This window comes from Salpingoeca rosetta, assembly GCF_000188695.1.
Source record: "Salpingoeca rosetta unplaced genomic scaffold supercont1.5, whole genome shotgun sequence".
Taxonomy (NCBI): domain Eukaryota; class Choanoflagellata; order Craspedida; family Salpingoecidae; genus Salpingoeca; species Salpingoeca rosetta.
This window is the reverse complement of record NW_004754929.1, coordinates 410,123-437,622: the sequence shown is the minus strand read 5'-3', so window position 1 is coordinate 437,622 and position 27,500 is coordinate 410,123. Positions and strand designations below refer to the sequence as shown.

The 27,500-nt window shown below is 55.1% G+C and overlaps 8 protein-coding genes across 8 annotated transcripts in view; 3 read left to right on the top strand and 5 right to left on the bottom strand.

Moving 5' to 3' along the window:
- Positions 1 to 1,992, top strand: part of PTSG_02157 (uncharacterized protein) — a 2,687-nt gene extending 695 nt beyond the window's left edge. The window contains exons 2-8 of the mRNA XM_004996583.1: positions 49 to 139; positions 266 to 327; positions 473 to 549; positions 776 to 1,028; positions 1,221 to 1,271; positions 1,545 to 1,625; positions 1,772 to 1,992. Coding sequence (XP_004996640.1) covers positions 49 to 139; positions 266 to 327; positions 473 to 549; positions 776 to 1,028; positions 1,221 to 1,271; positions 1,545 to 1,625; positions 1,772 to 1,810 — 654 coding nt within the window. The 3' untranslated portion in view covers positions 1,811 to 1,992. The remainder of the gene's footprint in view (positions 1 to 48; positions 140 to 265; positions 328 to 472; positions 550 to 775; positions 1,029 to 1,220; positions 1,272 to 1,544; positions 1,626 to 1,771) is intronic.
- PTSG_02156 (uncharacterized protein) lies at positions 1,909 to 4,178 on the bottom strand. Its single transcript, XM_004996582.1, has 3 exons — positions 3,396 to 4,178; positions 2,755 to 2,894; positions 1,909 to 2,581 (listed from the first exon to the last, which is right to left on the bottom strand). Exons 1-3 carry the CDS (start codon positions 4,030 to 4,032, stop codon positions 2,135 to 2,137), a joined length of 1,224 nt encoding a protein of 407 aa, XP_004996639.1. The 5' UTR covers positions 4,033 to 4,178; the 3' UTR covers positions 1,909 to 2,134.
- A 336-nt stretch (positions 4,179 to 4,514) lies between these two features.
- On the bottom strand, positions 4,515 to 10,151 carry PTSG_02155 (uncharacterized protein). Its single transcript, XM_004996581.1, has 18 exons — positions 9,949 to 10,151; positions 9,502 to 9,688; positions 9,079 to 9,133; positions 8,758 to 8,843; positions 8,526 to 8,605; positions 8,235 to 8,343; positions 7,956 to 8,070; positions 7,710 to 7,780; positions 7,497 to 7,598; positions 7,265 to 7,312; positions 7,071 to 7,121; positions 6,790 to 6,869; positions 6,351 to 6,417; positions 6,058 to 6,111; positions 5,794 to 5,916; positions 5,505 to 5,597; positions 5,227 to 5,321; positions 4,515 to 4,954 (listed from the first exon to the last, which is right to left on the bottom strand). Exons 4-18 carry the CDS (start codon positions 8,812 to 8,814, stop codon positions 4,933 to 4,935), a joined length of 1,167 nt encoding a protein of 388 aa, XP_004996638.1. The 5' UTR covers positions 8,815 to 8,843; positions 9,079 to 9,133; positions 9,502 to 9,688; positions 9,949 to 10,151; the 3' UTR covers positions 4,515 to 4,932.
- A 1-nt stretch (position 10,152) lies between these two features.
- PTSG_02154 (phenylalanine hydroxylase) lies at positions 10,153 to 14,788 on the bottom strand. The gene is made up of 12 exons (XM_004996580.1): positions 14,628 to 14,788; positions 14,250 to 14,352; positions 13,682 to 13,774; positions 13,238 to 13,321; positions 12,853 to 12,981; positions 12,595 to 12,716; positions 12,360 to 12,413; positions 12,083 to 12,165; positions 11,572 to 11,840; positions 11,098 to 11,250; positions 10,760 to 10,893; positions 10,153 to 10,554 (listed from the first exon to the last, which is right to left on the bottom strand). The coding sequence occupies exons 2-12, from the start codon at positions 14,307 to 14,309 to the stop codon at positions 10,395 to 10,397; spliced, it is 1,341 nt and encodes a 446-aa protein (XP_004996637.1). The 5' UTR covers positions 14,310 to 14,352; positions 14,628 to 14,788; the 3' UTR covers positions 10,153 to 10,394.
- Positions 14,789 to 15,503: 715 nt separating this feature from the next.
- On the top strand, positions 15,504 to 17,982 carry PTSG_02153 (90-kDa heat-shock protein; the record flags this gene model as incomplete). Its single annotated transcript, XM_004996579.1, has 1 exon — positions 15,504 to 17,982. One exon carries the CDS (start codon positions 15,504 to 15,506, stop codon positions 17,667 to 17,669), a length of 2,166 nt encoding a protein of 721 aa, XP_004996636.1. The 3' UTR covers positions 17,670 to 17,982.
- A 270-nt stretch (positions 17,983 to 18,252) lies between these two features.
- On the bottom strand, positions 18,253 to 21,364 carry PTSG_02152 (uncharacterized protein; the record flags this gene model as incomplete). Its single annotated transcript, XM_004996578.1, has 4 exons — positions 18,253 to 19,257; positions 19,907 to 20,694; positions 20,929 to 20,963; positions 21,219 to 21,364. 4 exons carry the CDS (start codon positions 21,362 to 21,364, stop codon positions 19,102 to 19,104), a joined length of 1,125 nt encoding a protein of 374 aa, XP_004996635.1. The 3' UTR covers positions 18,253 to 19,101.
- Positions 21,365 to 21,604: 240 nt separating this feature from the next.
- PTSG_02151 (uncharacterized protein) lies at positions 21,605 to 25,000 on the bottom strand. Its single transcript, XM_004996577.1, has 7 exons — positions 24,924 to 25,000; positions 24,265 to 24,479; positions 23,353 to 23,748; positions 22,870 to 23,035; positions 22,438 to 22,611; positions 22,161 to 22,217; positions 21,605 to 21,873 (listed from the first exon to the last, which is right to left on the bottom strand). The coding sequence occupies exons 2-7, from the start codon at positions 24,436 to 24,438 to the stop codon at positions 21,779 to 21,781; spliced, it is 1,062 nt and encodes a 353-aa protein (XP_004996634.1). The 5' UTR covers positions 24,439 to 24,479; positions 24,924 to 25,000; the 3' UTR covers positions 21,605 to 21,778.
- Positions 25,001 to 25,246: 246 nt separating this feature from the next.
- Positions 25,247 to 26,614, top strand: PTSG_02150 (uncharacterized protein; the record flags this gene model as incomplete). The annotated part of the gene is made up of 2 exons (XM_004996576.1): positions 25,247 to 25,925; positions 26,370 to 26,614. 2 exons carry the CDS (start codon positions 25,247 to 25,249, stop codon positions 26,612 to 26,614), a joined length of 924 nt encoding a protein of 307 aa, XP_004996633.1.
- Positions 26,615 to 27,500: the final 886 nt, after the last annotated feature.

Below are 27,500 nucleotides of genomic sequence, written 5' to 3'. Positions count from 1 at the left end.
ACACACACACACACACACACACACACACACACACCGACGCGGTGATAGCAAATCGACGCAGAGTACGAGGCATCCAATCAGAAGAAAGCCCTGGACCTTGTGCTGCAGCACCAGGATGAGCTCGAGCAGACCGTGGATGGTGAGCGCAATGCATGGGCAGTGAGCATGTGAGGGCGTGCATGAGGACGCGCGGGCGTGTAGGTCGATTTGCGAATATTTGCTCCGGCGTTGATACACAAGACAACACGGCTGCATGGCTATGCAGGGCTATGGAGGATAGCTCGGTCCATGTATGACAAGTCCACGTTCTCCAAAGGATCTGAACTGGTGAGCAAAAGCCTCCAGCGACGTTTTCGCTGCAATTCCGAATGCTCACCTGACTGGCACGCATAGACACTTGTGTCGCCACCCTGTCGCTTCCATCAAGCCACAGCCACTGCCGCTCACACGCGCCGTGATACCTGATGTCTAGACTGTGCTGCAAGAGGCACAACCGATTGCCCGCCGGGCCATTGACCAGGACCCGACATGTTCAGAGGCGCACAAGTGGTACGTGCAATCATCGTAACAAGGCAAACAAAGCATGCGTGCGTGTGTGCATTATCCTCTGTGTGTTGCGCTTCAGTCGTGTGCCTTGGCGCGTCTGTATGCACACACCCATCCACACCACAACCCACACCACAACCCACACCACAACCCACACCACAACCCACACCACAACCCACCCCCCCTCACACACAACCCACAACCCATGACCCACCTCTGTTGCCTGCAGGTATGCTGTGATCACGGGTGCCATGGCTGAGCACGTGTCGCTGAACGAGAAGTTGCAGTGCGGACATGTGTTCAAGCAGCACGTGGAGGAGGCCATCCGTCTCAATACGAACGACGGGCTTGCGTACCACTTGCTCGGGCGGTGGTGCCTCGAGGTTGCCGGCCTGTCGTGGTGGGAGAAGAAGGCCTGCGCTGCTCTCATTGGCGCCCCACCAGAGGCCACATATGACGACGCTCTCAGCAACCTCCTCAAGGTCGCTTTGCCGCTGTGCTCTGTGTGTGTGTGTGTGTGTGTGTGTGTGTGTGTGTGTGTGTGTGTGTGTGTGTGTGTGTGTGTGTGTGTGTGTGTGTGTGCGTGTGTGAAAGCCCTGTGTTTGCAGCAAAATCTTCTGAGCGACCTGCAACCTCACTGTTTGTTTGCCATCATCGCATGCATGACGTGGCAGGCGCACAACTTGAAGCCAACGTGGCCACTCAACATCCTCTTCATCGGAAAGGTGCTGTTGCCTTGCACATGCACAGACACAGACACACAGATAGATAGACAGACAGAGACACAGAGGCACAGAGGCACACACAGACACAGACACAGACACAGACACACACAGACACACACACATACACACACACTTACACACACATACACACACACACAGACGCACACACACACACACACACACACACACACACACACACACACACACACACACACACACAAGTGTGTGCCAGCATCGCAGCTCACATGCCCACGTGTGTTTGTTTTTCTGCAGTGTTACTTGAAGCTGGGAAACAAATCGCGGGCAGCAGAGTGGTTCGAGCGTTGCACCCAGTGCGAACCAAAGACAGACGAGGTAATCTGGCATTGGTACTGCTGCTGCTGCTGCTGCTGCTGCTGCTGTTCTTGTTGTTGTGGCCTTTGCTTCTGCCACCAAAAAGTTGTCTGATTCTCCAACACACACACACACACACACACACACACACAACCCCGTTGTTGCAGGACCGCGAGCTGATTCAAGAAGCCCGCTCTCTCATGTAGACTCTTCCTCTTGTCGTTGCTGGTGTTGTTGTGCAGCTGTGGGGGTGGTGCTTTTGCTCTCGCTTTCGTGCATGGTTGCGTGCTTTCCCCTCGTGGATGCTTGTGTTAGGTTTTGTACTTTGCTTGATCGGTTACAGTAGAGGCGATTGATTACACACCGCTTTGCACACCGCACACAGGCCCAACATACATGTTGTGTATGCATTTGCGAGGGGAGGAGAAGATGGGTGTGAACAGACGGTGACTCGTGAGGCAACCACTTAATGCACACACAGGGAGCCACCAGCCACCCTGCCACCGTGCTACCGTGCCACCTGCCATCTGCTATCTGTCGTCATCTGTTGTGTCTGCGCCCCAGCGCGGCGCGAACGCAGCAATATTGATGATGCGGCCAGCGAGAATATGCGCGAGCAGCGCCACCACCGCCCGCACCGCGCCCACCACCACCTGTGGCGGACGAGGCACCAGCGTGTCTGTGATGACAATGTTCGCTGCACCGCTGCTGTGCGCTTGTGGCATACAAAAGAGGCGTGTGTCCCCTGATTGGTGCTGGTCATGGTGCTGACCTTGTTGCAGGTCTCGGTGCAGGTCTTGTTGATGGTGGCGTTGATGGTGGCCGTGTGACGGGTTCGCGCCAACGCCTGCCATTGGTGCATCTGAGCAGTCGCGGCGCTGCCAGCGGCGGGGAGTCGGTGGCGAGAGGAGCACGGCTGTGCACAGAACAGCAGCGTGGGACAGCAGGCCATCAATGACGGCGATGCACAGCAACATCTGCAGCCCCATGTGTGTGTGCGTGTGCGTGTGTGTGTGTGTGAGGGACGGAAGGAACGGAAGAGCATATCGGACAACCCACGGCGATGTCATGACGACCAACAGAACACACGCGCGCACACACACACACATTCACACACACCCACACATGTCTTGGCGTTGAATGAACTAACCAGGCAGAAGCAGAGGTAGAACACAGCTGTGGTTGGAAGGCAGAAGATGGCAATAGATAGAACAAGGGTGCCCAATATGAGTTCTGGAAACGTGAAGCTGCAGGAATCCACACGCTGTCGGAGCGGGTTGTACTTCCAGCCTATGCAAGACAACAGAGAGGGATGAGGTGGTGAATAGAAAGAGGGAGAAAGCAAGAGGGAGGGGGGTCAGGGAAGGTGGCGCAGACGCGCAGACGCATGGCAGGCGCAGGCGCACAGATACAGAAACACAGACAAACAGACACAGACACACACACAGACACACGCACAGACACGCACAGACACAGACACACACACACACACAGACACAGACACAGACACACACACACACACACACACACACACGCAACGGACACGGACACACACGCAACGGACATGGACACACACACACACAGACACAGACACACAGACACACGCACAGACACACACAGACACAGACACAGACACACACACAGGCACAGACACAGACACACACACACACACACACACACACAAACACACACACACATACACACACACACACACACACACACACACACACACACACACACACACACACACACACACACACACACACACACACACACACCCCTCTCACGTACCCATGAAGATGAGGGCCACACTCTTGATGACGGCGAGTTGGGAGCAGTAGAGGAAGCGGAACGTGCCGTAAAAGGAGACGACGTGCCAGGGCACGACAAACGCGACGGCATCGGCAGCTACTGCACAGCACCCAGAGGCGCCGAGCAAATGCAGCGCCGTGTACGTCGCTGTCGGGAACGTGGTCAGCCACGCAAGCGCATCCAAGAGGAGGTGGAGGAAATGCGTCCACAGCTGTACCGTGTACACAAAGGTTGATGCGAAGAACTGGGCAAGTGGCACGCACAGCTTGAGCCCGACTGGATGTGCCGACACCCAGTGCATGAGCCGGCGCCCATGCACGACAACCTCATCCACAGCGCGATGGAACTCGGCCACAGGAACAGCCCGAAGCATGGGCAGCCACAGGCGCGCGCGATCGCTGGGGCTTGATGCCTGTTCACTACCTCCGCGCTGGAGTGGCATCAGCGGCGTCAGCAACAGCATCAGGGCCAACAGCAGCGCGTGCAGCGCGATCGCATCCAAGACGGCTGCAGCGATGCGTTGCCTCCATGAGCGATGCCGACCGTACTTGTGTTGCAGCACAACCGGCAGGACCAGCTCCTGCGGCCACGCAGTTTCCTTTGCACTTGCAGGCATGTGGTGGGGATGTGAATGCGACACGACCGACGAAGAGACGACACAGGCACCATCAGCGCCGTGATGTGATGTGATGACACCCGCAAACGAGCGGGCAGTCTCAAGCCGGCTTGCTTGTGTGTGCTTGCGTGTATGTTCAACGGGTTTTACTTGTCGTGGAACAGTCACGGCACGATGCGCAATCAACGCCATCGGGGGCCCTCCCCCTCGTCCAGCGCCTCATGCAGATATGGACAACGAAAAGGGGGCCGAGGCAAGACAAGGAAGGGGGGGGGGTGCAGGGACGGGCGGCGCGTGTGTATGTGAGAGAGGAAGTAGGCACTCGGCAGGTGGTCTCAAGTGATCAAGCCCTCATGGGGGGCGGCGAGAAGTAGAACAGCTGTGTGATGGAACCACACCAAGTAAACAAAACAGCGAACGGCAACGAGAAGAAGAAGATACACGCTCATACAGGACGCATGGAATACAGGCCGGCACAAGCAGGCGGCATTGTGTGTGTGTGGGGGGGGGGGGCGGGGGCAGCGGAAGCACCAACAGCACACACCATCGACTGCACATATGTACACATGCAAAAAAACACGTGTGCGCTGGCGGACATAACAGGAGGGTGCACCCACGCAGAACAGGAAGGAAGAAGGAAGCGACGCAAGTGAAAGAGAGGATACAAAGAAAGTAAACCAACAAGCAAGCACGCAAGCAGATGGAGAGAAGGAGGGAGGGAAGGGGGGGGGGAAAGGGTGTCTGTCTGGCAACGCAAGAATAACTACAGCGAGCAAGCGCTTCTAAAGGGGCGGGGGAAGAGAGAGTGTGTACGTATGAATGAATGAATGAATGTATGTATGTGTATGTATTTGTGCGTAGAAGAGGGGGATGGGGATGGTGGCCTGCGTGTTGTTGGCTTCATTGAGCGCCGGAAAGTGACCTGGAAACATCATGTGGAAGCAGCAAGGGACAATACAAACGTCGCAGATGAGACACAAGACACAACTTTGCGTGTGTGTGTGTGTGTACTTGTTTGTTTGTTTGTTTGTTGTTGTTTGTTTGTTTGCTTGTGTGTTTGCTTGTGTGTGTGCGTGCGTGCGTGTGTGTGTGTGTGTGTGTGTGTGTGTGTGTGTGTGTGTGTGTGTGTGTGTGTGTGTGTGTGTGTGTGTGTGTGTGCGTGCGTGCGTGCGTGCGTGTACTGTTTGCACAGACCTGAGCATACGGGCCAAGTTGTCGAATCCAATCAGATATCCGTCTTCCCTCGTTCCCATGGTCCATCTCACGTCGTGCTTGAGTGGACTGTCAGTCTACACACGTCAATCATACACGTATGCAGTGGAAGCAAGTGCATGTGAGTACATACGACGGCCAGGTGTCTCGACCAAACGCCACACGCACATATTGAGACAGACAGACAGACACACACACACACACACAGGGGCACGTGGTGCGGGTGTGGTAGCAGGGGCCTGCATGGCACGTCAACAAACTTTTGAAGTTTTGCCAAAGTCGATCATCCAGATGCCGACGGCGCCCGTGGAGTCGTAGATAAACAGCAGCGAACTGCCAATCAGCTCGTGGTACTGCCCAGCACCCATGCACACGCAACAACAAACGGCGCAATGGTGGCAATGTGTGAGCGCCGGCCCGCAACCAATCGTAGCACGGGCTCGTCCAGATGGAGACGCAAGCGCCACTTCAAGCAGCAGCAGCAGCAGCAGCAGCAGCAGCAGCAGCAGCAGCAGCACCCACCAAGCAACCAACAGAGCACGCGAGTACCTTGAAGAATGCAGACTCTGTGAGCTTTTCTCTGAGGAGGGTCATCTTGTCGAGAATGCCGCGGAGAACAATGCGGCGCAGCGCCGGGTCCTCCGGCATGTACAGCTCAAGCAGCTTCCGCACCTGCACAGTGTGTGTGCGTGTGTGCGTGTGTGCGTGTGTGATTGAGATTGTTTGGGTGAGGTGATGTCGAGTAGCGAAAGCAGGACGGTCATTGCGTGTGCGTGAACACAATCGAACAGGGTGTGGATGTCACAAACGCACCTCGTCTTCGTCCTTGACTTTTTGGAAGTCGTTGCGTGGTTTCTCCCCGCAGCGCTGTGTTTGGATGTGTTGACAATCATCAATTGATCGTGCGCACACACGATGAGACCCAAAACCCACAAACGTGCATAGAGCGCGGGTAGGTCATTCACATTCACATTCGCATTCACATTCACACTCACATTCATACTCACATTCACACAATCCCCTCTCTTTGCCTCTGGCATTTACACATGTTCACGCACATGCACCACACAAACACGCACGAGACACACATGTACACGTGTGCGCACCTTGATGGCCTCTACTCTGAGCCCAAGCGTGTTGGTGGAGCTTAATCGCTCGCGAAAGATCATGTATCTGCAATCAACGGCAGAGATGCAGAGGGCAAGCAGGGCCACGTCCATGAAAGCATGCATGCGTGAGAGCGTGGTTGCGGTTGAATATGTGCGTGTGTATGAATGGGAGGGCACATCTGCAGTCGCATGACGACCTGGTTCTTTTGAGTCCAAAACCACAAACCCAAAATCGCAGTTTACACACGCACACACAAGGCACACGTCCACTTGCGCAACATAGCACCGCCAAGATTGTGTGTGTGTGTGTGTGTGTGTGTGTGTGTGTGTGTGTGTGTGTGTGTGTGTGTGTGTGTGTGTGTGTGTGTGTGTGCGTGCGTGCGTGTGTGCGTGTGCGTGTGCGTGTGTGTATGCACGTACACGTGCACGTGCCCACCTTGCTTTTGTGATGCCGACGCGCTTCTCCTCCTCGGACGGTTCGTCCGGATCCAGCTTGACCATCTTCCCAAGCAGATCCTATTATGGCATTCGCAGCGGTCAGCAGGCGCAGGTGGTGTGGTATGCAGGCACACGCGTGAGCCTCCACACACACACACACACACACACACACACACACACACACACACACTCATGCACACATACAAGGTAGCAAGCAAGCACACGCACACGTTCATTTGATAGCGAGCAGACAAGCAAGCGCAGTTGCAAACGGCTCACCATCCGTCTCTTTGTTTTGGAGACCTCGACCTCTTGAAACGTCCGTACGCCCTGCAGAGAACCGGACACACATGCGCACAGCGATGAGCACGCGTCATGAGGGACGCACGTGGGCACGAAATCCATTCAGCAGCGTTTGTTTGCATGTGCATGTGCGTGCGTGCGGTTGTGTGCGCATGTAAAGTTGGCCGCACCATTTTCACGTCCATTACAGATGGATCGTCGAACAGGCACAGGAGATCCTGTTATGTTGCAGGTATGCAGATGAGCAGAAGGACGCAGACGAGCGCGAGGCAAGCGAGTGTGGCACAACGCATACCTCCATGTGAAAACACACACCCAGGCACACACAGACAGACACACACACACACACACACACGCACAGACACACACAGACACACAGGCACACATCCTGCGGGTGGGGACCTGGAGCTCGAGGTACTCGACGGGATTGTTGTCTTCGTCGCGCAACATGACCGGTTTGAAGTACAGCGGCACCGAGTGCTTCAATGTGTCGCTCATCAGCTCCTGTGCACACACATGCAGAGAGCAACGCAATGCGCCATGCACATGAACACACATGCAGAGTGCAACGCCATGTGTGATGCACACACACACACACACGCATACAACGCGGACCTCGAGCGCAGCCTTTTCGAGTTGTGATGATTTCTTGTAGATGACGCCACCCTGACCGGACACAAAGTCGCCTGCAGTGCACACATACACACACATAAGCATAAGAACGGGCACGACATGGTAAAAGTAGGAAGAACGGCAACGCAGGCAGGCAGGCACACACACACACACACACACACACACACACACACACACACACACAATCACACACACACACACACACACGCATCACAGCAGATGACGGACCTTTGTGCCCTGCGAGCTGAATGAAGGTTGCCCTTGGTTTGATGCCTGTGAGGAAGGAGCCCAACGGCGACTGCAGCAGCGTTCTCCACGACGGTTTTGCCGTCGGCGGTACAACCTGGCACGGCACACGCAGCCGAGGCGGATGCAATTCATCAGCATGGCGGTCCCGTTGACCCCACAACAGAGCACCTCCATCACACTCACACTCACACACACACACATACATGCACATACACGAACAAACACGCTTACACTCACGCGCATAACAAGGTTACGCACCTCTCCATCGCGTTGCACGGAGAGGAGGGGCAAAGGCACAAGCTCTTTGCTCTCTTTCTTGGCCTCGTCAATCAACGAAGATGGTAACACAATCGACTGCGGCACAATCCTGCACGCATTACACAAGCACCCATATCACCATAGGTGAGTGAGTGAGTGAATGGGAGAGAGAGAGAGTGTGTGTGTGTGTGTGTGCGTGTGTGTGATATTTCGGGTGTGTGTGATATTTCGGGTGTGCTCGGCTCAACACTCGACGCCAGCCCGTCTCATGCCGGTTGCGATTCAACGCACCGTTCGTCAGCCTCGACGGGCGGGCCCTCCACTACAGGGAACGCGGGCTGTGCCACGTGGGGCTGCCGTGTTTTTTGTGACTGTCAACACACACACACACACATACACATACACACACGCACACACACACACATACACGAGCACAAGCGCAGCGGTTAGGGACGCGAATGGGTGCAGCCGCATTGCTCAAACAGGCGGCATGTGTGTGATAAGGGGGGGGGGGTGACGTTACCGCTGAGGCTGGCCGCCGCGGTTCGGGCGCTTCCATGAATTTGACATGTTCTGCCATGGTGTTGTATCTTCCAAGCGGAACGGCCACTGTTGTTGTTACAGCAGCGACGCACACGTACAGAAACGCGGGAGGTCAACACAAGCACACGGGCAGCGTAACAAGCAACGGGGCGTCTTGGGGAGTGATCTCCGGCAGTGAGAGAAACACGGTGGCGACGATCAGCAAGAGCAAGTTGGAGTGCAAAATGGGATCGAGATGCACGCGGGTGCAGAAACAATAATAGCACAAGGTGTGTGTGGTGCGGGGCAAGGGTCGACCCACCACTGGCGTCATGCCACGGGCGGCCGCAGAGGTGAGGGTCACAGTTGTACCCTGGCTGTGGGTTGTAGGGGGAATCATGCAACACACACACACACACACACACACACACACACACACACACACACACACACACACACAAGAGACAGAGCGGAACAGGGTGTGAGACGTGACGAACCCTCAGCCCAACCGCAAACCAGGCCCATCAAAGCCAGGTTCCGAGCCAAACCAATCACTCCTGCATCACCAAGGCAAACAACGACACCACCCTTGTTGTTGTTGTTGTTGTTGTTGTTGTTGTTGTTGTTGTTGTTGTTGTTGTTGTTGTTGTTGTTGTTGTTGTTGTTGTTGTTGTTGATGAAGCAGCGATAAGCGCCATGATCCCAACGCGTCCCCCACAAGGCGCATCAATGCGAAACAACAAACCTGACTTGGGCGTGGGCTAAGGGGGAGGGGGGTGAATACGAACCAGCACCCGGATCGGACGTTTGTGAACGCGTTATCCCTTCGGAACTCGGACGGGGCGTTTCACCGGCTGGCTTGGAAACGGAACAGGGACGCTGTGCAAATCCAACAGCTGGCTTGTGTCCACGCTGTTTGGTGAATTGGGTGTCTGGGCTTCCGCACAAGCCACGGCACCAGCATGAGAAAGCGTGGGCGGAGAGATGAGTGGTGGGTGCACGACAAGGCAAGCCAGCTGGGGAACCAGGGTCGCATCCCATCACATCACACCGCTGTGTTGAGAACATCACCCGGACCAAAGCCAAAGTAGGTGCGGAGCCGCACTCAACGCATCCGACACGAGAAACCCCCCCCCCCCAAACGACAACACAGTCACAAGTGTGCACACGTACACATCGCACGCCGGCTCACCTTGGGCTGTTTCGTGCTTGGTGTGCTCTTTGTTTGTGTGGCGGTTGCGGAGGGTAGGCAGGCAGCCAAGTCAAAGTCTGTTGTTGTTGCCTGTCTCCTCTGGCTGGGTTGTTGGTGCTTATCGCTTCTTGTGTGGTCTGTTGTTGTTGTGTTCTCCTCTCAACCCGCACCCGCGAAATAAAAAAAAATTCGCTGAGATGTCGCTGCGGAGTATTGGTCGTGGTATTCATTAAAAATCGACCCAAAAACGCAAAGCAAAAGGGAAAGAGCAAGGCAGGGAGGAGGTCGTGCGAGAAGTCAGCAACCAACAACGAAAGAGACGAGCCAACCCCTCCACAAGACCGACACGCACGCACACGTGCAAAGAGTTCAGCGCGCGGCTACATGTGTCCATCCACACCCGCACACTGACACATAAAACTGCGCGCGAACGCACGCAAGGGCGCTCAAGAGCGATGGGCGAGGGCCTGGCAGAGGACCTGCATGTCGTTGTTGATGCTGACGGCGAGGTCGCGCACGCGGCTCGTGTTGTCCAGCACCTCAATGCTCTCCGTGTAGGGGTTGTAGCGAACAGTAAACGGCTTCTTCAGGCTCGCCGCAAACTTGCTGCAATTGGGCGTGTGTGTGTGTGTGTGAGTGTGTGTGTGTGTGTGTGTGTGTGTGTGTGTGTGTGTGTGTGTGTGTGAGGTGAAGGTATGGTGAGAGGAGCACGAGGTGAAACAGTGGAAAGACAAAAGTCGTGAGGAGGAAGAAGGCCACAATCAGCGTGGTCGAGCAAAACAGCGTGGGTGTGTCCAAAACCAAAACACACCGGACTTTCTCCTTGGCACTGGCAAAGCTTTCGGCGACAAAGTACTGCGGCTGGTACACTGTGACGGGATACTCTGTCACACCAGTCACCTCGGGCTCAAACGGGTGCACCTTGGGCTTGTCCGACAAGCAGTACTGCAACCGCACACGGAAAAGAAAGAGCAGGAGAGAACATGTGCGTGGGTGAGTGAATGGACGGACAAGGGTGCAGTGGACAGCTGCAAAACAACCAAATGCGCAGGTACGCTGTCACACACACACACACACACACACACACACACACACACACACACACACACACACACACACACACACACAGAAGCACACGTAGCAGCGGACCTCGAGCTCGCCAAAGGAGGAGAGGAGGCCGGCGCCGTAAGCCTTGAGCTCGCCGTTCTGGCGGCAGAGGCCAAACTCAACAGTGAACCAGTACACCGTGGCAAGCTTTGTCACGTCCTCGTCAGAGGCGCCCAGCGATGCAAGGCCAATCTCCTAACAGGGGGGGGGGGACAACGCCAGCGCACGTGTCGCAGTCAAATTGGGTGAGGAGATGAGAACAAGACACGTGTGGCACACACATACACAGGCACGAATGTGAACGTGCATGCAGAGAGTGGCACGTCACATCACATACGCATACTTGCACACACGCGACACCCTCACACACCCTCACACATCACACACACACACACACACACACACACACATCACAAACCCTCACACGCGCGGCACACATCACACACCCGTCTTGGACTGCAACCAAGGATACCGGCGATCGCATGAATTGCGACACGCCCATTTGGAAACACGCACCTGGGAGAACTCTGCAAACCCCTTGTCGGCAAAGAGGGGCACGTGGCCAAGAATTTCGTGGCAAATGTCTGGCTCTGGGGTGTAGAGGGGCTTTGACTTGTGGCGCAGGTACTGGGTGGAGTGGAACACGCGGAAGGCGAGTCCGGCCAGGAAGTCGCGGGAGGAGAGGAGGCCCGCCACGGGCCGCAGCCGGAAGCCCGTGCTGTCCTTCAGAAACTGCGAAATGTCCTCCAACTGCGGCACGTTGTCTGCGCGGTACCCGCAGTTCTCTGCCGGGGCGTGAACAGTCCCGTTCACGGGTTGTGCGTGCAGATTTGACGCGTGAGTACGCAAGCAAGCGTACGTGCGTGCGTGTGTGTGTGTGTGTGTGCGCGCGCGCGTGTGTGTGTGTGTGAAGGGAGTGCACCGCGTGAGAAAACCTGGACGCGTGCACATGTACACGAGTGCGACGAAACAGAACAAAACATCTCGTTCCTGGCACAGCCCAACAGGCCAGTTGCGCGAGACGCACCGACGAGGAGCGGGAAGACGCGGTTGAACTCGGCGCATGCGTGCGTGGGATACAGCGCCGTCAGCTTGTTGAACACCTGGCCCCTGTTGTGGCCGAGCGGGCAAGTTGGGTGGCGATGTTGGCCGGATAAGGGCGGATGAGAGAAGGGAAAGGGACATGGCAACTTGTTGCGCGTTGCAATTGGCTTTGCTCAAGGTGGCGAGGAGGAACGCCATCTACGGGTACTCAAAAGACACAGACCAGCTCACACGTTCACATGTGCTTGATTCGAGCGCACCAGGTGGCGATTTCGTCGGCGGTGTACTCCACGCGTGGAATGGGCTCGCCGTGCCTGCCGGCCAACAAATGAAAGCAAGCCACGCAGCCACAGCAGGCATGGTGGTTAGCAGCACAATTGGGTGGACGAACAACCCGATATGCCAAAAATGGTGACATAGTCCAAACACCCGGTTGAGGAATGACACGCACACACATACACACGCACATGCGCACGCATGCGGGGCGTGGTTTACTTGTAGTTGATGGCAATGTCTGCGAAGAAGGCGCGGCGCTTGCGGTATTCGGCGTCGGTGAATCCCGGGTGGTCCGACTTGAGGTCGCGCCCAGCATCCAGCACACGTGTCGCAAACACATCCTGCAGTGTGTGTGTGTGTGTGTGTGTGTGTGTGTGTGTGTGTGTGTGTGTGTGAGGAGACGGGAACATGATGACGAGCGAAGCAGGTCATCAGTGCGCCGCAACAGCAAACACGGGGGGGGGGGCGGATACGCACAAGCTCGCGGATCTTGCGGGGGAACCAGGTTGGGTTGGTGGTGTCGGGGTCATTGTCCAGCACCGTGGGTGCACGTGCCACCAGCGGCTGCAGATCCTTGACGACCTTGTCAATGGCATCAGGTTTGGCCTACGGTGTGTGTGTGTGTGTGTGTGTGTGTGTGTGTGTGTGTGTGTGTGTGTGTGTGTGTGTGTGTGTGTGTGTGTGTGTGTGTGTGTGTGTGTGTGTGTGTGTGTGTGTGTGTGTGTGTGTGTGAGTGCCAATGACAATCGCCGGGTGAACGCGCGAGCCAGTCAATCCGTGAACCAGTGAGTGGGTGCGTCGCATTGGGTGCAACGCAGCGTCTAGAAGCCACACTGCGAGCGCGACCCTGCTCCGAATCAACCTTGGTGGTGATGAAAAAGTCGTACTCCTTGTCCGAGACCTTGGAGGGGCGAGACTCAATGTGCGTCAGGTCCACATTGTGTTGCTGCACCAAGAGCACAAATAGCAGCAACAACAGAAACAGCATCGGCCAATTGTGAGTGTGGTGCATGTGCGTGTGTGTATGAAAGAGAGAGCGTGTGGCTGGAGTGTGGGGGATACTTGGCACAGTGAATCGAGGGCAGCAGTGGTAGCGGCAAGCAACTGCAAGCAGCTGTGCGCGTGCTGAACGTGCTGCACGTTGAATACAACACAACACATACAACAGGGACAGCGAACGGCGCTCATGGACATCCAACAACATAATTGATGATGTTGGCGTTGTGTTCTCAGTGGGACTGTAGAATCGCTGTCCTCACTGTTCCCTACTGCCGCTCTCCCAGTCTCCACACACGCAAGCACAGACCTTGAAGATGTCGAGGGCGTTCTCCAGGGCGCCGACGTTGCTGACAACCGAGAAGATGAGCGACATGGCGTGGGCCTCCCCATCCATTTTGGCCTGTGTTGTGATGTGTGATGTGTGAGGTGCAGCGCAGTGAGTGTGCAGGGTTGTTGTTGTCGTTGTTGTTGTTGTTGTTGTTGTTGTTGTTGTTGTTGTTGTTGTTGTTGTTGTTGTTGTTGTTGTTGTTGTTGTTGTTGTCGTTGTTGTTGTTGTTGTTGTCGTTGTTGTTGTTGTTGTTGTTGTTGTCGTTGTTGTTGTTGTTGTTGTTGTTGTTGTTGTTGTTGTTGTTGTTGTTGTTGTTGTTGTTGTTGTTGTTGTTGTTGTTGCTGTTGTTGTTTCACTTGCGTGGATGTGGATGTTCCGTACATGTGCGTGTGTGTGTGTGTGTTGTTCACGTGATCATTGAATGCTGCACTGTGTGCTGTTCCAGATCATCACTAAAGTCACATTGTTGCTGCAGTGATGACAAACAGATCACAATTATATCCACTCATGCATAAACACACGCGCGTGCACACGCACACTTGTCTACCTTCTTGCCGTTTTGGTCATCAGTGGCGGCCGTCCGCTTTGCAGTTGCACCTCCGTCCATGGTTGTTGGTGTTGGTGTTTGTCTCCTTGGTGTGCGCTGACTGCTGCAGATGTTTGGTTGGTGTTAAGTGGGGGGGGGGTGAAGGTGCAGCAGGTGCAACGCTGGATTGTGAGCCACACACACACACACACACAGAGAGAGAGAGAGAGAGAGAGAGAGAGAGAGAGAGAGAGAGAGAGAGAGAGAGAGAGAGAGAGAGAGAGAGAGAGAGCAACAGCAGCATACAGCATACACACTCATGCAAGGCACCCACTGCATCGCCTCATGCACTGCAACACAGACACAGACTCAGACACACTCACGCATCATCAGCCTCACCAAGTTGCTGCTGTCTTTGCACTGCGCCGCAATGATGCAATTGGCCTAGGAAAAGGCCAGACTAGATTCAGTCGGTACTGGGTGCTGTTCGAGAAGATTCGCTGATGTGGATCGCGCACAAAACCACACACGTGGCTGCACAAAGCAATAGTGGGTGGAAGATGCTGGAAAAATACAACACACACTAGAAGCAACAAGGCGAAGCAAGAAGCCGCAGGAAGCCAAGCACACACAAACACAGGTGCTTTGTTCTGTTCGCTGCTTCTGCCAGTTTCTTTGTGGACTCACGTGGCAAGCGCTTCACTTTTCCGTGGTTTTCGCCGCCTGCATCAGACTCACACAAACGCCCGCGTGGACAGTGACCGCCGCCCTCCGCTTTTTTGTCGACAGGTGAGGCCCTTCGCTGCTTTGCGCTGTGTGTTGCCTGCTTGCTTGAGGTGGTGGCTGTTGCGTTGGTGGTGGTGGTGGTGATTGTTGTTGGCGACCCAGGGGTGGTTGCACGCTTCATTTTCTTCACACCGCTGTATCGTTGAGCAGCTTCACCATCTGTCAATCAACTTCTTGTGTCCACGTGGCTTCACGTCCTAACAACGACCACACTCGCACACTCGCACACTCGCACGCACATACATTTCTGACACCGCACACAACTACCCATTCTTCACTCACCCATCCACTCACTCACTCACTCGTTCATTCATCAATCACCTTCGTGCCTCCTTTTATTGTTTATTGATTTGATTGCCACTATCCTTTTGTGACACTCGCACGCACGCGCGCCTCTTTTGCTGTCTCTCCCTTTTTCTTCCTGCCTTTCGCCCTCCCCCCCCCTCTTCTTCAACAGAAGACGCCACCAACAACACCAAACCCGCAGCCATGGCTGACAACAACTCCGAGACCTTCGCCTTCCAGGCTGAGATTGCTCAGCTGATGAGCCTGATCATCAACACATTCTACAGCAACAAGGAGATTTTCCTTCGCGAGCTCATCTCCAACTCGTCCGATGCCCTGGACAAGATCCGCTACCAGTCGCTCACGGACCCCCACGCCCTCGACGAGGAGAAGGAGCTGCGCATCGACATCATCCCCGACAAGGAGAACAAGACGCTCACCATCCGCGACACCGGTATCGGCATGACCAAGTCGGACCTCATCAACAACCTCGGTACCATTGCCCGCTCCGGCACCAAGTCGTTTATGGAGGCCCTGCAGGCTGGCGCCGACATCTCCATGATTGGCCAGTTTGGTGTCGGTTTCTACTCAGCCTTCCTCGTTGCGGAGACGGTGCAGGTGCGCACCAAGCACAACGACGACGAGGCGTACCTGTGGACCTCCAGCGCTGGTGGCTCCTTCACCGTCGAGTCCGACAACTCTGGCATTGTCAAGCGCGGGACCGCCATCACCCTGCAGCTCAAGGAGGACCAGCTCGAGTATCTCGAGGAGAAGCGCATCAAGGACATTGTGAAGAAGCACTCGCAGTTCATCGGCTACCCGATCCGTCTGCAGGTTGAGAAGGAGCGCGAGGTTGAGGCCGAGGACGAGGAAGAGGAGGAGGAGGAGAAGAAGGACGAGGATAAGGAGGAGGACGAGGAGAAGCCCAAGATTGAGGAGGTCAAGGACGACGAGGAGAAGAAGGAGGGCGAGGATGACGAGGAGGAGAAGAAGGCCAAGAAGACGGTGAAGGAGAAGTACAATGAGTTTGAGGAGCTGAACAAGACCAAGCCTATCTGGACCCGCAACCCGGACTCGATCAGCAACGACGACTACGCCGCCTTCTACAAGAGCCTGACCAACGACTGGGAGGAGCACCTTGCCGTGAAGCACTTCTCCGTCGAGGGCCAGCTCGAGTTTAAGGCCCTGCTCTTTGTTCCCCGCCGCGCGCCCTTTGACATGTTTGAGAACAAGAAGCAGAGGAACAACATCAAGCTGTACGTGCGCCGCGTCTTCATCATGGACAACTGCGAGGAGCTCATCCCGGACTGGCTCAACTTTGTCCGCGGCGTCGTCGACTCTGAGGACCTTCCCCTCAACATCTCCCGCGAGATGCTCCAGCAGTCGAAGATTCTCAAGGTCATCCGCAAGAACATTGTCAAGAAGTGCCTGGAGCTCTTCAACGAGATTGCCGAGGACGAGGACAACTTCAAGAAGTTCTACGAGGCCTTTGGCAAGAACCTCAAGCTCGGCGTGCATGAGGACAGCGTCAACCGCAAGAAGCTGCTCGACCTCCTCCGCTTCCCCTCCTCCAGCGGCGAGGACCTCGTGTCCTTCAAGGACTACGTGTCGCGCATGAAGGAGAACCAGAACGACATCTACTACATCACCGGCGAGTCCAAGGAGGCCGTGGCCAACTCAGCCTTTGTGGAGCGCGTCAAGGCCCGCGGCTACGAGGTGCTGTACCTCGTCGACCCCATTGACGAGTACATGGTGAACCAGGTCAAGGAGTACGACGGCAAGAAGCTCGTCTCCGTCACCAAGGAGGGCCTCGAGCTCCCCGAGGACGAGGAGGAGAAGAAGAAGTTTGAGGAGGCCAAGGCCAAGTACGAGCACCTGTGCAAGGTCATGAAGGACGTCCTGGACAAGAAGGTGGAGAAGGTCACCGTCTCCAACCGCCTCGTCAAGTCCCCCTGCTGCATCGTCACCGGCCAGTTTGGCTGGTCCGCCAACATGGAGCGCATCATGAAGGCGCAGGCCCTGCGCGACACGTCCACCATGGGCTACATGGCCGCCAAGAAGCATCTGGAGATCAACCCGGACCACCCCATTGTCAAGGCCCTGCACGATAAGGTGGAGAAGGACGAGAACGACCGCGCCGTCAAGGACCTCATCTTCCTCCTCTTTGACACGGCGCTCATGGACTCTGGCTTCAGCCTGGAGGACACCAGCTCCTACTCTGGCCGCATCTACCGCATGATCCAGCTTGGCCTTGGCCTTGACGCCGACGAGCCCGCTGAGGAGACGGCCGATACTGGCGACGACATGCCCAACCTCGAGGAGGCTGAGGACGACGTCGATGACGCCGGCGAGATGGAGGAGGTCGACTAAGCACACACACACACAAACACAAACACAGCATTCATTTGTGGCCACCCCTGCTGCCTTTTTTTGGCTTTGTTCGCTTGTTGGTTTGTTTGCAACGTCTCTTCCTCCCTCCAATTTCTCCCCTCTCTCCCTGCTCTACCTACCACGCTCAAGCGCACTGATTTGCGTATGGTGATCGCTGCTTGAGCGATTTGGTTGTTTGTGTTGCCAGTGCTCTGACCCTGTGTTGTCTGACTGATTGTTGCATGGCACGCCTGCCATCTTTTTCTTTTTTTCTCTCTTTTCCTCGGAATTCCTTCCGAGTACATTACATTACATACGACTACCCTACCCACATGACCTGGTGTTTGCAGGTATCGTTGTTGTGTGTGACAAAATCAAGGGGGATGGAGTGGGGTGGGGTGAGGCTGCACACACACACACACACACACACACACACACACACTTCCCGTTTCGGTATCGTCTTGGAAAACACTTTACACGAATGCCACAACTTAACGTCTCTCCACTGGCACAACAGTAAATGCCCTTGCCCACAATGATTGCTGAGCGTTTGAGGTGTATTGAGATCGTCAAAGAGTGGAATAACCGAAACACACACAAGCACCAGCGAGGGGAAAAGAGGGATGGATCATGTGTTTTGACAAGTGTGGTGTGGTGCGTGGGTATGTCAAGCAAGGACGCTTTGATAAGAGGCTTGGATCTGAATGTGGGTGTGGTTTGAGGTGGTGGGTTGTGCGTCACTGGTTGGTGGCTTTTGTTGCTTAGAGCTCGTCGTGGCCCTCAGCCTCAACGCTCTTGGCGTTTGCGTTGAGGTACTGCTCAAAGTCAGCAAGCTCGCGACCGCCCTGCACAAGAGAGTGAGGCAAAACGTGGATTGGATTGAGGGGGTGGGGTGGGTGTTGGATGGGTGTGAGAGAACATGACAGTTGGCGGTGGAATGCAAAGAACACAAAGAACACAAATGAACACACACACACACACATCAACACAAGACGGACACACACAATCACACACACGTACGCACATAAACGCAACCATTCACACACACACAGAGGTTGGACGCACCGTGTACTCCTTGCCGGAGACAGTCTTGGAGCCGGCCGGGTAGAAGCGAAGGGTGGGGAACCCACGCACAGAAAGGCCATCAACCTCGTTGGCGGTACCGTCCATCTTGGCAATGACAATGTTCTTCTTGTCAGCAAACTTCTCGCCCAGTTGGTTGTAGGTGGGCTCGAGCTTCTTGCAGTGGCCGCACCATGGTGCATACACCTCAAGCAGGACCTGTCCGGCGAGGGAGATGAAAAGGACATGTTGAATACCATGTTGTGAGTGACGGATGCTTGAAAAAGGCAAGGCCAAAACATACTCATTGCACAAACAGACGTACAACGTGCGCACGCACACACACGCACGCACGCATGACAAACGCAAACTATGGGCGAGAACTCACGTCCTTGGACTCGTCCATGACAATCTCGTCAAAGTTCTTTCCGACGATAACGGTAACGGGGCCGTCGTTGGGCTCGGGGACGGGCTCCGACTTGAAGTGGGGCTTCAGGTTACCGGCGAGGTACTCCTCAATGTGGGCCTAAATAAGGTTAAGATGCACGCGCAAGGAAAGAGAGCACAAATGGTTGTGTGTGTGTGTGCATGTCAAAAGGTCAGCCTGCGTGCGAAGTGGCAACCAGACAAGACAGCAGGGGGGGGGGGCAAGAGTACCGCCGTCAAGAAGGGGAAAAAAGAAGGGCGAGGGCAGAAATATAAAACATAGAAAGGAGACATTGTGGCGGTTGAATAAGAACAACATATCGACTAAATTGAACAGGAATGTTGGGGCGGTTACGGGAAGGAGTTAGCAGAGAAGGTTCACTTGCTCCATACGGGAACGCCCCAGATAACAACATCTCAGTATTCCCATGCTCGAAACCAGTTGTGCGACGGTAACAATTCAAACAACGAGAATCGTGACGCTCAACGGTTCTTTGCCATACATGGGGTGGATAGGATCGAATGGGAAAAGCATTGAAGGAAGAGGAGGCGCAAAGGAGGGAAAAGGGCAGAGGGGAAAGAAGAGAGGAAGGAGGAGAGGGCAACGGAAGGAAGGCAAGGGCACTAAAGACCAAAGGGTAGCGTCAGGCGGGATGACAAACGCAATGAAAACCCAAGCAAAAAAAAAAGGGGCGACAGCAAACCAGTTGCAACAGCAGCAGTGACAGCAGCGACGACACGAAACTTACGCGGATGGCATCGGCGTCTGCGCCGCCCTCGGGGATGGGGAACTTCTTCATCTGCGCACCCGTCTCCAGGATGTAGAAGGTTGGGAAGTCGCTCTTCTCCACGCCGAGGTAGGAGGTAAGGCGGGTCTGGGAGGAGTCGGAGGTGGCAAAGACAAACTTGCCCTTGTACTCCTTGGCAATCTCGCTGTATGCCTCGTTCTCCTCGTCGGTGAAGAGGAAGGCAATCTTGCCAATCTTGGACTGGAAGATCTCGCCGGCCACGTCCATGGTGAAGGGGATGACGGACGGCAGCTTGTTGGCGGTGACAAAGTCGGCAATGTTGAAGCGAGACCACTCGGCATCGAAGACGTTCTTGCCCTCGTCAAACTTCTTGTAGAGGACGACGGCGGGGGCGGTGACACCGGCATCGCTGGCGGCGTCGGCGTTGGTGGTCACACCGTAGGAGATGTCCTCGTCAGCCTTGGCGGCGTCGATGAAGGCCTTGTACTCGTGGCCGTCAAGCTTGTCAAAGTAACCCACGACAACAACCTTGCCAGACTCCTTGAAGGAGTTGACGGCGTCGACGTCGGCGAGCTCAACGGCGGGAGGGCCGGTGGCCTTGCGTACGTAGCTGACAATGGTGTCGACGGTGCGGCCGCCCTTGTACTCGGTGGCCTCGCCGTGCTTGAAGAGCTTGAGGGTGGGGTAGCCGCGCACACCAAATCGGGACGCCAGGTCGCTCTCCACGGTCGCATCAACGGCGCCAAGCACAATGCCGTCCTCCTTCAGAATGGTGGCAGCCTTGGCGTCTGCACAAAAAGTAAGTGAGAGAGAGAGGGTGGGGAGGATTAAGAAAGGTGGACAGTGTGTGTGTGTGGGTGTGTGAGTGATTGAGGATTACAGCGAGAGAGGGAGAGAATGTAGGTTGTGCGTGTGTGATTGCAAGCAAGCATTCGCGTGGAACAACGCCAAAGCTGAGATCGCACCACCGAAGGAGCACCACCCGAGGCAACAGCGAGAAGGAGAAACTCCAAATCACTTACACTCTGGGGCGAGCTTCTTGCAGTGACCGCACCAGCTGAACGAACAAAGGGATGTGTGCGTGTGTGCATGCGCGTGAGTGACAAAAAAAAAGTGACAGAGAAAGAGATCGCATGTGGTTGTTTGGGAACAGGCAGACAAACAAATGGCAATGCGCAAAGGGAACGCGGCCAAGGTGGCCAGCGACGATAAGAGGCATCGCCGGCAAACGAGGAAGCAAGAGACACTAGACAAACAACAACAACAACAACAACACCAACAACAACAACAACAACAACAACAACAAACTCACGGGGCGAAGAACTCGACAACGACAAAGTCATTCTGCTCGATGGTGGAGTCAAAGTTGTCGGACGTCAGGGTGAGGACATCATCGTCGGCAGCGTGTGCCACGCAGGCCAGCGCCACAAGGGCGATCACAAGCGCACTCTTGAACATGGTTTGTGGGAGGGCTGTCTGGTTTGTATGTGCACAGAAGGAGGAAAATGCGTTGCTCTGCGTGCCTGTTGTTGCTGGTGTGCAGTGCTCTGTCAGCCACAGGGATATTATTTTTTTCGTATTTCTTTTGAGGGAAGAGGAATAGTTGTAATGACATGGGAAGAAAATCGTCTACACGCCACGTCAGCGAGCAACGCCACAAACAGAAAAATGAAATTGAACAGCACAAAGTGCAGTGGAGGTGGGGGGGGGGGGGATATGCAAACGACATGATGATGATGGATGGGTGTTAAAACAGAAGCGCAGCAGTGGTAGTGGTAGTAGTAGTAGCAGCAGCAGCGTGTGTGTATGTGAGTGCGTTGTGTTCCTTTGTATGCAGGTAGCAGTCTTGCTTGCTTGTTGTTGTTGTTGGTCTTAGCATTGCGTTTCTGTTGGGAGGGAGGGCAGACGACGCGTGTATGTGCCGTACGCCCAAGACTGGTCAGCCCAGCGACCACGATCCTCGTGCCCTGCAGGTGGCGTGTGCGTGTGCGTGTGCGTGTGCGTGTGCGTGTGCGTGTGCGTGTGCGTGTGCGTGTGCGTGTATGTGTGTGCGTGTATGTGTGTGCGTGTGGGGGGGGTAGAGGTTGGCGAGATTGGTGAGAGAGGCGCGAAGGAACGTGTTTGGGGGGGGGGGTGGGGCGAAAAGGGAAGAAGAGCTTGCATTCATCAGGACAAGGCAAAACCACCTCACATGAAGGTTAAAACATCACACACACACACACACGCACGCACGCACACAGGGGTCGTGGCGTACCGTGTTGGTGGGCGGAGCGCACGTTGATGGGATGGCGTCCAAAGGGTCGCGAAGAATCTGCAGTCGGCGGCGGTAGTGCGGTGATGAACAGAGAGGCACCGTACTCAAGGTGAGCTTGTGATCTGCTCTTGGCATGCCACAACCTTCTGTTCATCAGCCAACCAACTCCCATTTCACACACACACACACACACACACACACACACACAACATGCAGAAATGCACCCCCTTCCCCCAGCACACACACACACACACACAACACGCAAGCACGCACGCACCTTGTGCGCCGCCCGTGAGCGAGTTGCGTTCAGCACCCTCCTCCTCGTCGGGTCCAATCACATACAGCTGTGACCCGTCAATCACCTTCTCCTTGGCCCACCGACGCCGCTGCACCACCACAAACGCAATGGCAACAACGACGACAATCACCAGCACCACAGGCACGACAATGCCTGGCTCATGTGTAATAGTGTGTGTGTGCGTGTGTGGGTGTGTGTGTGCGCGTATGTGCGCGCGTGTGCGTGTGCGTGTGCGTGCGTGTGAGTAAATGTGTGTGCGCGCGTGTTCATTGGGAGCACGCACTTGGTATGTATGCGTGCGCGTGTGGAACTAGCCAACAAAAAGGCACACTCGGAGGCTCAATGCTTTTCTCTGCCCTCACATCACACAAACAGGTCCATGTCCGAAAAGAGCTACTGAAGCCAACGCACCGGCCACGCCAACGCCGGATTTGTTGTTGCGCGAGTCGTTGGAGGAATCGCCAACGTTGGTTGCATCGGGACTCTCGGTCGACGACACCGTCTGTTCATCAAGGTTCGCGCTGCCGGGGTTGCTGTTTGTCACATATGTCTGGAACGTGTACTGCGCGTACCTCGTCTGTCAAAGTGTGTGTGGTGTGTGTGTGTGTGTGTATGTGTGTGTTTGTACGTGTGTGTGTGTATGTGTGTGTTTGTACGTGTGTGTGTGTGTGTGTGTGTAGAGTGACGTGTGTATTTGTTTGTACGAGTGTAGTGTAGTGTGTGTGTTTTTGCGTGTGAGTATGTGACGAGAAGTGCCTTGTACAGCAGAATACACCTCACAATTCGCGCAGCAGAAAACACAATCCATTGTTGCCAGTGCCACAACGATTCCACGCCCCCTCCACTCACCCTTTCCTCGTCTCACGTGTACACTGAAAACCAAAACACACTCACCTTGTACAGGGGCGAGACGGCAAGGGAGGAAGCACCGCCGTGGTTCTTGGATGATGGTGACACGCCAATCACGGGAAGGAGGTTGTAGTCTGACGGCTCCACCTCAATGGCAAACGCATATGTCGCGTCGCGTTGCAGGGTGATGGGGGTTTCCAGGAGGAACCGCTGCCACGATGCACACTGCTTGCTTGGCTCCTTGTCCACGCACACCACGTCGTCGTCGCACGTGGTAGTGATGGTGATGGGCTGTCCAATGGCGTTGTTCTTCACCGCCTGGAAGCTGGACGGTGTCCCCTCTGCAACGTACAAGGTCGCCGTCGACTCGACGCAGTGATCCTCGGTGCCAAGGTACACGCTGACTTGGCCCAACTCGGACGTCCAGCCCGCCGTGAACGTCTGCGCGCATACATGTGTAGGTGCGTGCGTGTGTGTGTGTGTGTGTGTGTGTGTGTGTGTGTGTGTGTGTGTGTGTGTGTGTGTGTGTGTGTGTGTGTGTGTGTGTGTGTGTGTGTGTGTGTGTGTGTGTGCATGTGTGTGAAGGGGGTGGGGGAGACAAAGGGCCACAAGATGAGGTGTGCGTGCGGCACGGCAGTGAGTTGCGGTTGCTCGACATTTGAGCGCAAAGCAATAAAGGGACACGATACTTGACAAGACAACCAGAAACGACCGGCCAAGCAGGGTGGGGAGGTCATTCATGCAAGAGACACAACACAAGTACATCGCATGCACGCGTGGACTTAAAGCAAGCACGTGCACACACTGGCTGACGTTCACGCATGCATGCACGCGCTCATGTATGCGCATGTACGCATACACTCACGTCTACGCATGCATGCACACGCGCGCACACAAGCACACGCACACACATAAGCACACACATACGAACACACACACACGCACACACACACACACCTGCCACATGTTGCCCTGGGGCAAGTAGCGCAGCGCGCTCTCGTCAAAGTCGGTGGAATCGCCAAGGTAGAGCGCTGCAGATGCACTTGATGCCATCTGCACCATAACCAGAGCCAGCACAGCAAGCGCGGCACAAGTAGGCATCCTGGATCGTCGTTGAGGCAACACAACCATGGTAGGTCTTTTTGCAGGTGTTTCTTTGAATCCGAGAGTCCCTGCCCAACAAGTTGTCACAACGATCACCCACGCAGACACGGACGCGTACGCGCAAGATGACAAAGAAAGGAGCAAGAGCCGCGAGAGAGCGAGAGAGGAGGGAGGGACAGAGGCAGAGGCAGAGGCAGAGATGGAGCAAAGTGCTGGTGTGAATGCTTGTGCATGCAAGGATCGAGCAAGCCAGCAGTCCCAGCCGAGGACACAAAAGACTGGAACCACAACCACAGATTGGAAACACAGCACAGCATCAAATTGTGGTGAACCCCCATTCATCACCACACCCAACACACATCAGTCACACACTCAAGCACCAAGAAGCGAGCACCGAGGCCGCGCCCTTGCATCCATCCGAGATACTATCAATTCACATCCACACAGTCCATCCATATCCCTCAATCCATATCCCCACCTCACAACCACCACACAACCATGCCGCACCTCACCTGCAGCGAACAAACAACAGCCAAGAAGCAGAGAAGAAGTGGAGCAAGGAACAAACAGTGGCGCTGCTGGTTTTGCTTGTTGTTTTGTGTGGGCGGGCGCGGCCGGCTTTGTTCTCACAGCTGATTGGCCAACTTGCCTGCATGCACTCAAACGCGCAAAAAAAAAAAATTCCCTCCTTCGATGTGAAACACTGACTTCAGTCTGGTAGCCATACAGCACCTGTTGCTGTTGTGTTGATTTGACACAAGCACGCACAACAAGAAGCAAAGCACACAACTCAGTCCATCCTCCTCCTCCTCACTTGTGCTGGCCAACATCCACGATGAATGCGACGGCAAAGAGCTTGTTTGTGGAGCTGTGCTGGCTCAGCATTGCGCTTGTGACGATTGTGCTGTCCATCTTCACTGCGCAGCAGCTGCTTAGGCTGGAAAGCGACCTCAACGATCTCCATTCAGGCAATATGGACAAACTCCGCACCTGCCTCTTCAACAAGCCAGCCACCACCGACTGCCCAGACCCAGCCAGCAGCTCGTACGACCCGGACACAGATCCGTGCGTCACGTACCAAAACCCAGCAGAGGACAACGACAACACGTTCCGCGCCTCCAGGTTCTTCTCCTGCGCAAACCCAGATTTTTGCAGGACGTTCTTTGAAGCAACGGAGAACGGCACCTCCACCGGCGGCAGTGGCACCATCGTGGCCGGGCTCTCAAAGCAGTGGAACAACGTGCTCACGTACCAGGGGATCAGCATCCCGTACCTCTTTGTCGGAGGCCTCATGGGCCGTGCCGCGTCCGGTGTCATGGCTGCGTTCCTGGAAACGTTCCAGATGTGCCGCATCAGGCTCAGCAAATCCTTTCTCAAGGGCCTTCTCTATCTCAAGAACATCACGGGCGTGCTGAGCTGTGTCGTTTTCTTCCTCTTTTGGATTCTGCTGGATCGCCTCGATCGCAAATCTATCATTCAGGACGTGATTGACGCCAGATGCTACGACTTTGATGGTGCGTGTGTGTGTGTGTGTGTGTGTGTGTGTGTGTGTGTGTGTGTGTGTGTGTGTGTGTGTGTGCGTTCTTGCGTGTTCTTGTGTGCGTGTGTGTGCGTGCGTGCGTGAGTGTGTGTGTTCTTGTGTGCGTGTGTGCATTCTTGTGTGTGTGTGTGTTCTTGCGTGTGTGTGTGTGTGTGTGTGTTCTTGCGTGCGTGTGTGTGCGTGTGTGTGTGTGTGTGTGTGTGTTCTTGTGTATGCGTGCGTGTGTGTGCGTGCGTGTGTGTGTGTGTGTTCTTGTGTGCGTGTGTGCATTCTTGTGTGTGTGTGTGTTCTCGTGTGCGAGCGCCTGCTTTCGTGATGTTGAAACCTGTGCAAAATCGAAACGCTTCCGTGTCTTCGGTTTCTAGTCCCCTCACCAATCACACGTCACAAATCGCTCACACACCACACATCGCCACAGGACTCAAAGTGCTAGCTGCGTATGATGATGCGCTGGACGCAGCCAAAGTGGACCAGATTGGCTTCTCTGTCATCACCATCTTCACGCTCATCGGTGAGACGCTGACGTTTGACGACGACTTTGCCAATGTCATTGGCAGCGGCAGCAGCGACATCACCACCAACAAGGGCTACGCGGAGCACGTCAACCCGGACAGGCTGTCCACTCGCCTCATCACCAACGAGAACGAGGACGACGCTTTGTAACGTGCACAAGTGTGTGTGTATGTGTGTGCGTGTGCGTATGCGTGTGTGTATGTGTGTGCGTGTGCGTGTGTGTATGTGTGTGCGTGTGTGCGTATGTTTGCGTGTGTATGTGTGTGTGTGTGTGCTCTTCCTCCCTTCCCCCCTCTTTCTCTTTGTTTCTCTGTCTGCGTATCTGTGTGTCTGTTAAGCAACAACCAACAGCGATGCACATTGTCCCTGCCTCTTGGTGGTATTGACATTCACTGCGCCTGCCATTTCATTGCCTTCAGCTTTTACCATGCCTCCCTTCCACCACTGCGTTTGCTGCTTGCTCATCTTGTTTGGATGGATTTCTTGTCGTCGTTTATTTCTCGCGTTTCATTACAACAAAAGCGTGCGCAATGCGCCTGTTTTGTTCCGGGTGTGTGCGCGCGCACTCGTACGTCCATACGTGTGCTCGTGTCGATGACATTAACCATCCACAATAACCTGTTAAGAATACAAAGGAGTGTGCGCGCCAAACATCACACCGACAGACACACACACACACACACACATACACACACACACATACACACACACACACACACACACACACACACACAATATTGCTACTGCTCGAACAGGCAGGAGAATGCGTCCTGGATGGCGTGCTTGAGGACGAGTGCGCGGGTGAGGCCACCGGGCGCGGCTTGGTCGGCGGCAACCGCCCCGCCGCCACCAGCCTTCATCCTGCGCAGGGCACGCACGCACACAACACAGGAGGCACGCGGGGACGCAAGGATAAACAGGCGTGAGGGAGAAGAGACAAATGTAATGCACCGAGGAACACACACACACACACACACACACACACACACACACACACACACACACACACACACACACACACGACGACGACGACGAC

Coding starts and splice junctions, on each gene's coding strand:
- PTSG_02151 (XM_004996577.1), bottom strand. CDS start 24,438: ATGGTTGTGTTGCCTCAACGACGATCCAGGATGCCTACTTGTGCCGCG. Junction 22,612..22,869: donor ATCCGGCGTTGGCGTGGCCG/GTGCGTTGGCTT, acceptor CACATGAGCCAG/GCATTGTCGTGCCTGTGGTG. Junction 22,218..22,437: donor GCTCACGGGCGGCGCACAAG/GTGCGTGCGTGC, acceptor CGCCGACTGCAG/ATTCTTCGCGACCCTTTGGA.
- PTSG_02154 (XM_004996580.1), bottom strand. CDS start 14,309: ATGGACGGAGGTGCAACTGCAAAGCGGACGGCCGCCACTGATGACCAA. Junction 11,841..12,082: donor CGTCTTCCCGCTCCTCGTCG/GTGCGTCTCGCG, acceptor ACGCCCCGGCAG/AGAACTGCGGGTACCGCGCA. Junction 11,251..11,571: donor GGTTTGCAGAGTTCTCCCAG/GTGCGTGTTTCC, acceptor CCCCCCTGTTAG/GAGATTGGCCTTGCATCGCT.
- PTSG_02156 (XM_004996582.1), bottom strand. CDS start 4,032: ATGCCTGCAAGTGCAAAGGAAACTGCGTGGCCGCAGGAGCTGGTCCTG. Junction 2,895..3,395: donor TGTGGCCCTCATCTTCATGG/GTACGTGAGAGG, acceptor TGTCTTGCATAG/GCTGGAAGTACAACCCGCTC. Junction 2,582..2,754: donor TCTACCTCTGCTTCTGCCTG/GTTAGTTCATTC, acceptor ATGGGGCTGCAG/ATGTTGCTGTGCATCGCCGT.
- PTSG_02155 (XM_004996581.1), bottom strand. CDS start 8,814: ATGGCAGAACATGTCAAATTCATGGAAGCGCCCGAACCGCGGCGGCCA. Junction 7,599..7,709: donor TCGAAAAGGCTGCGCTCGAG/GTCCGCGTTGTA, acceptor GTGTGTGCACAG/GAGCTGATGAGCGACACATT. Junction 7,313..7,496: donor TCGAGTACCTCGAGCTCCAG/GTCCCCACCCGC, acceptor GCAACATAACAG/GATCTCCTGTGCCTGTTCGA.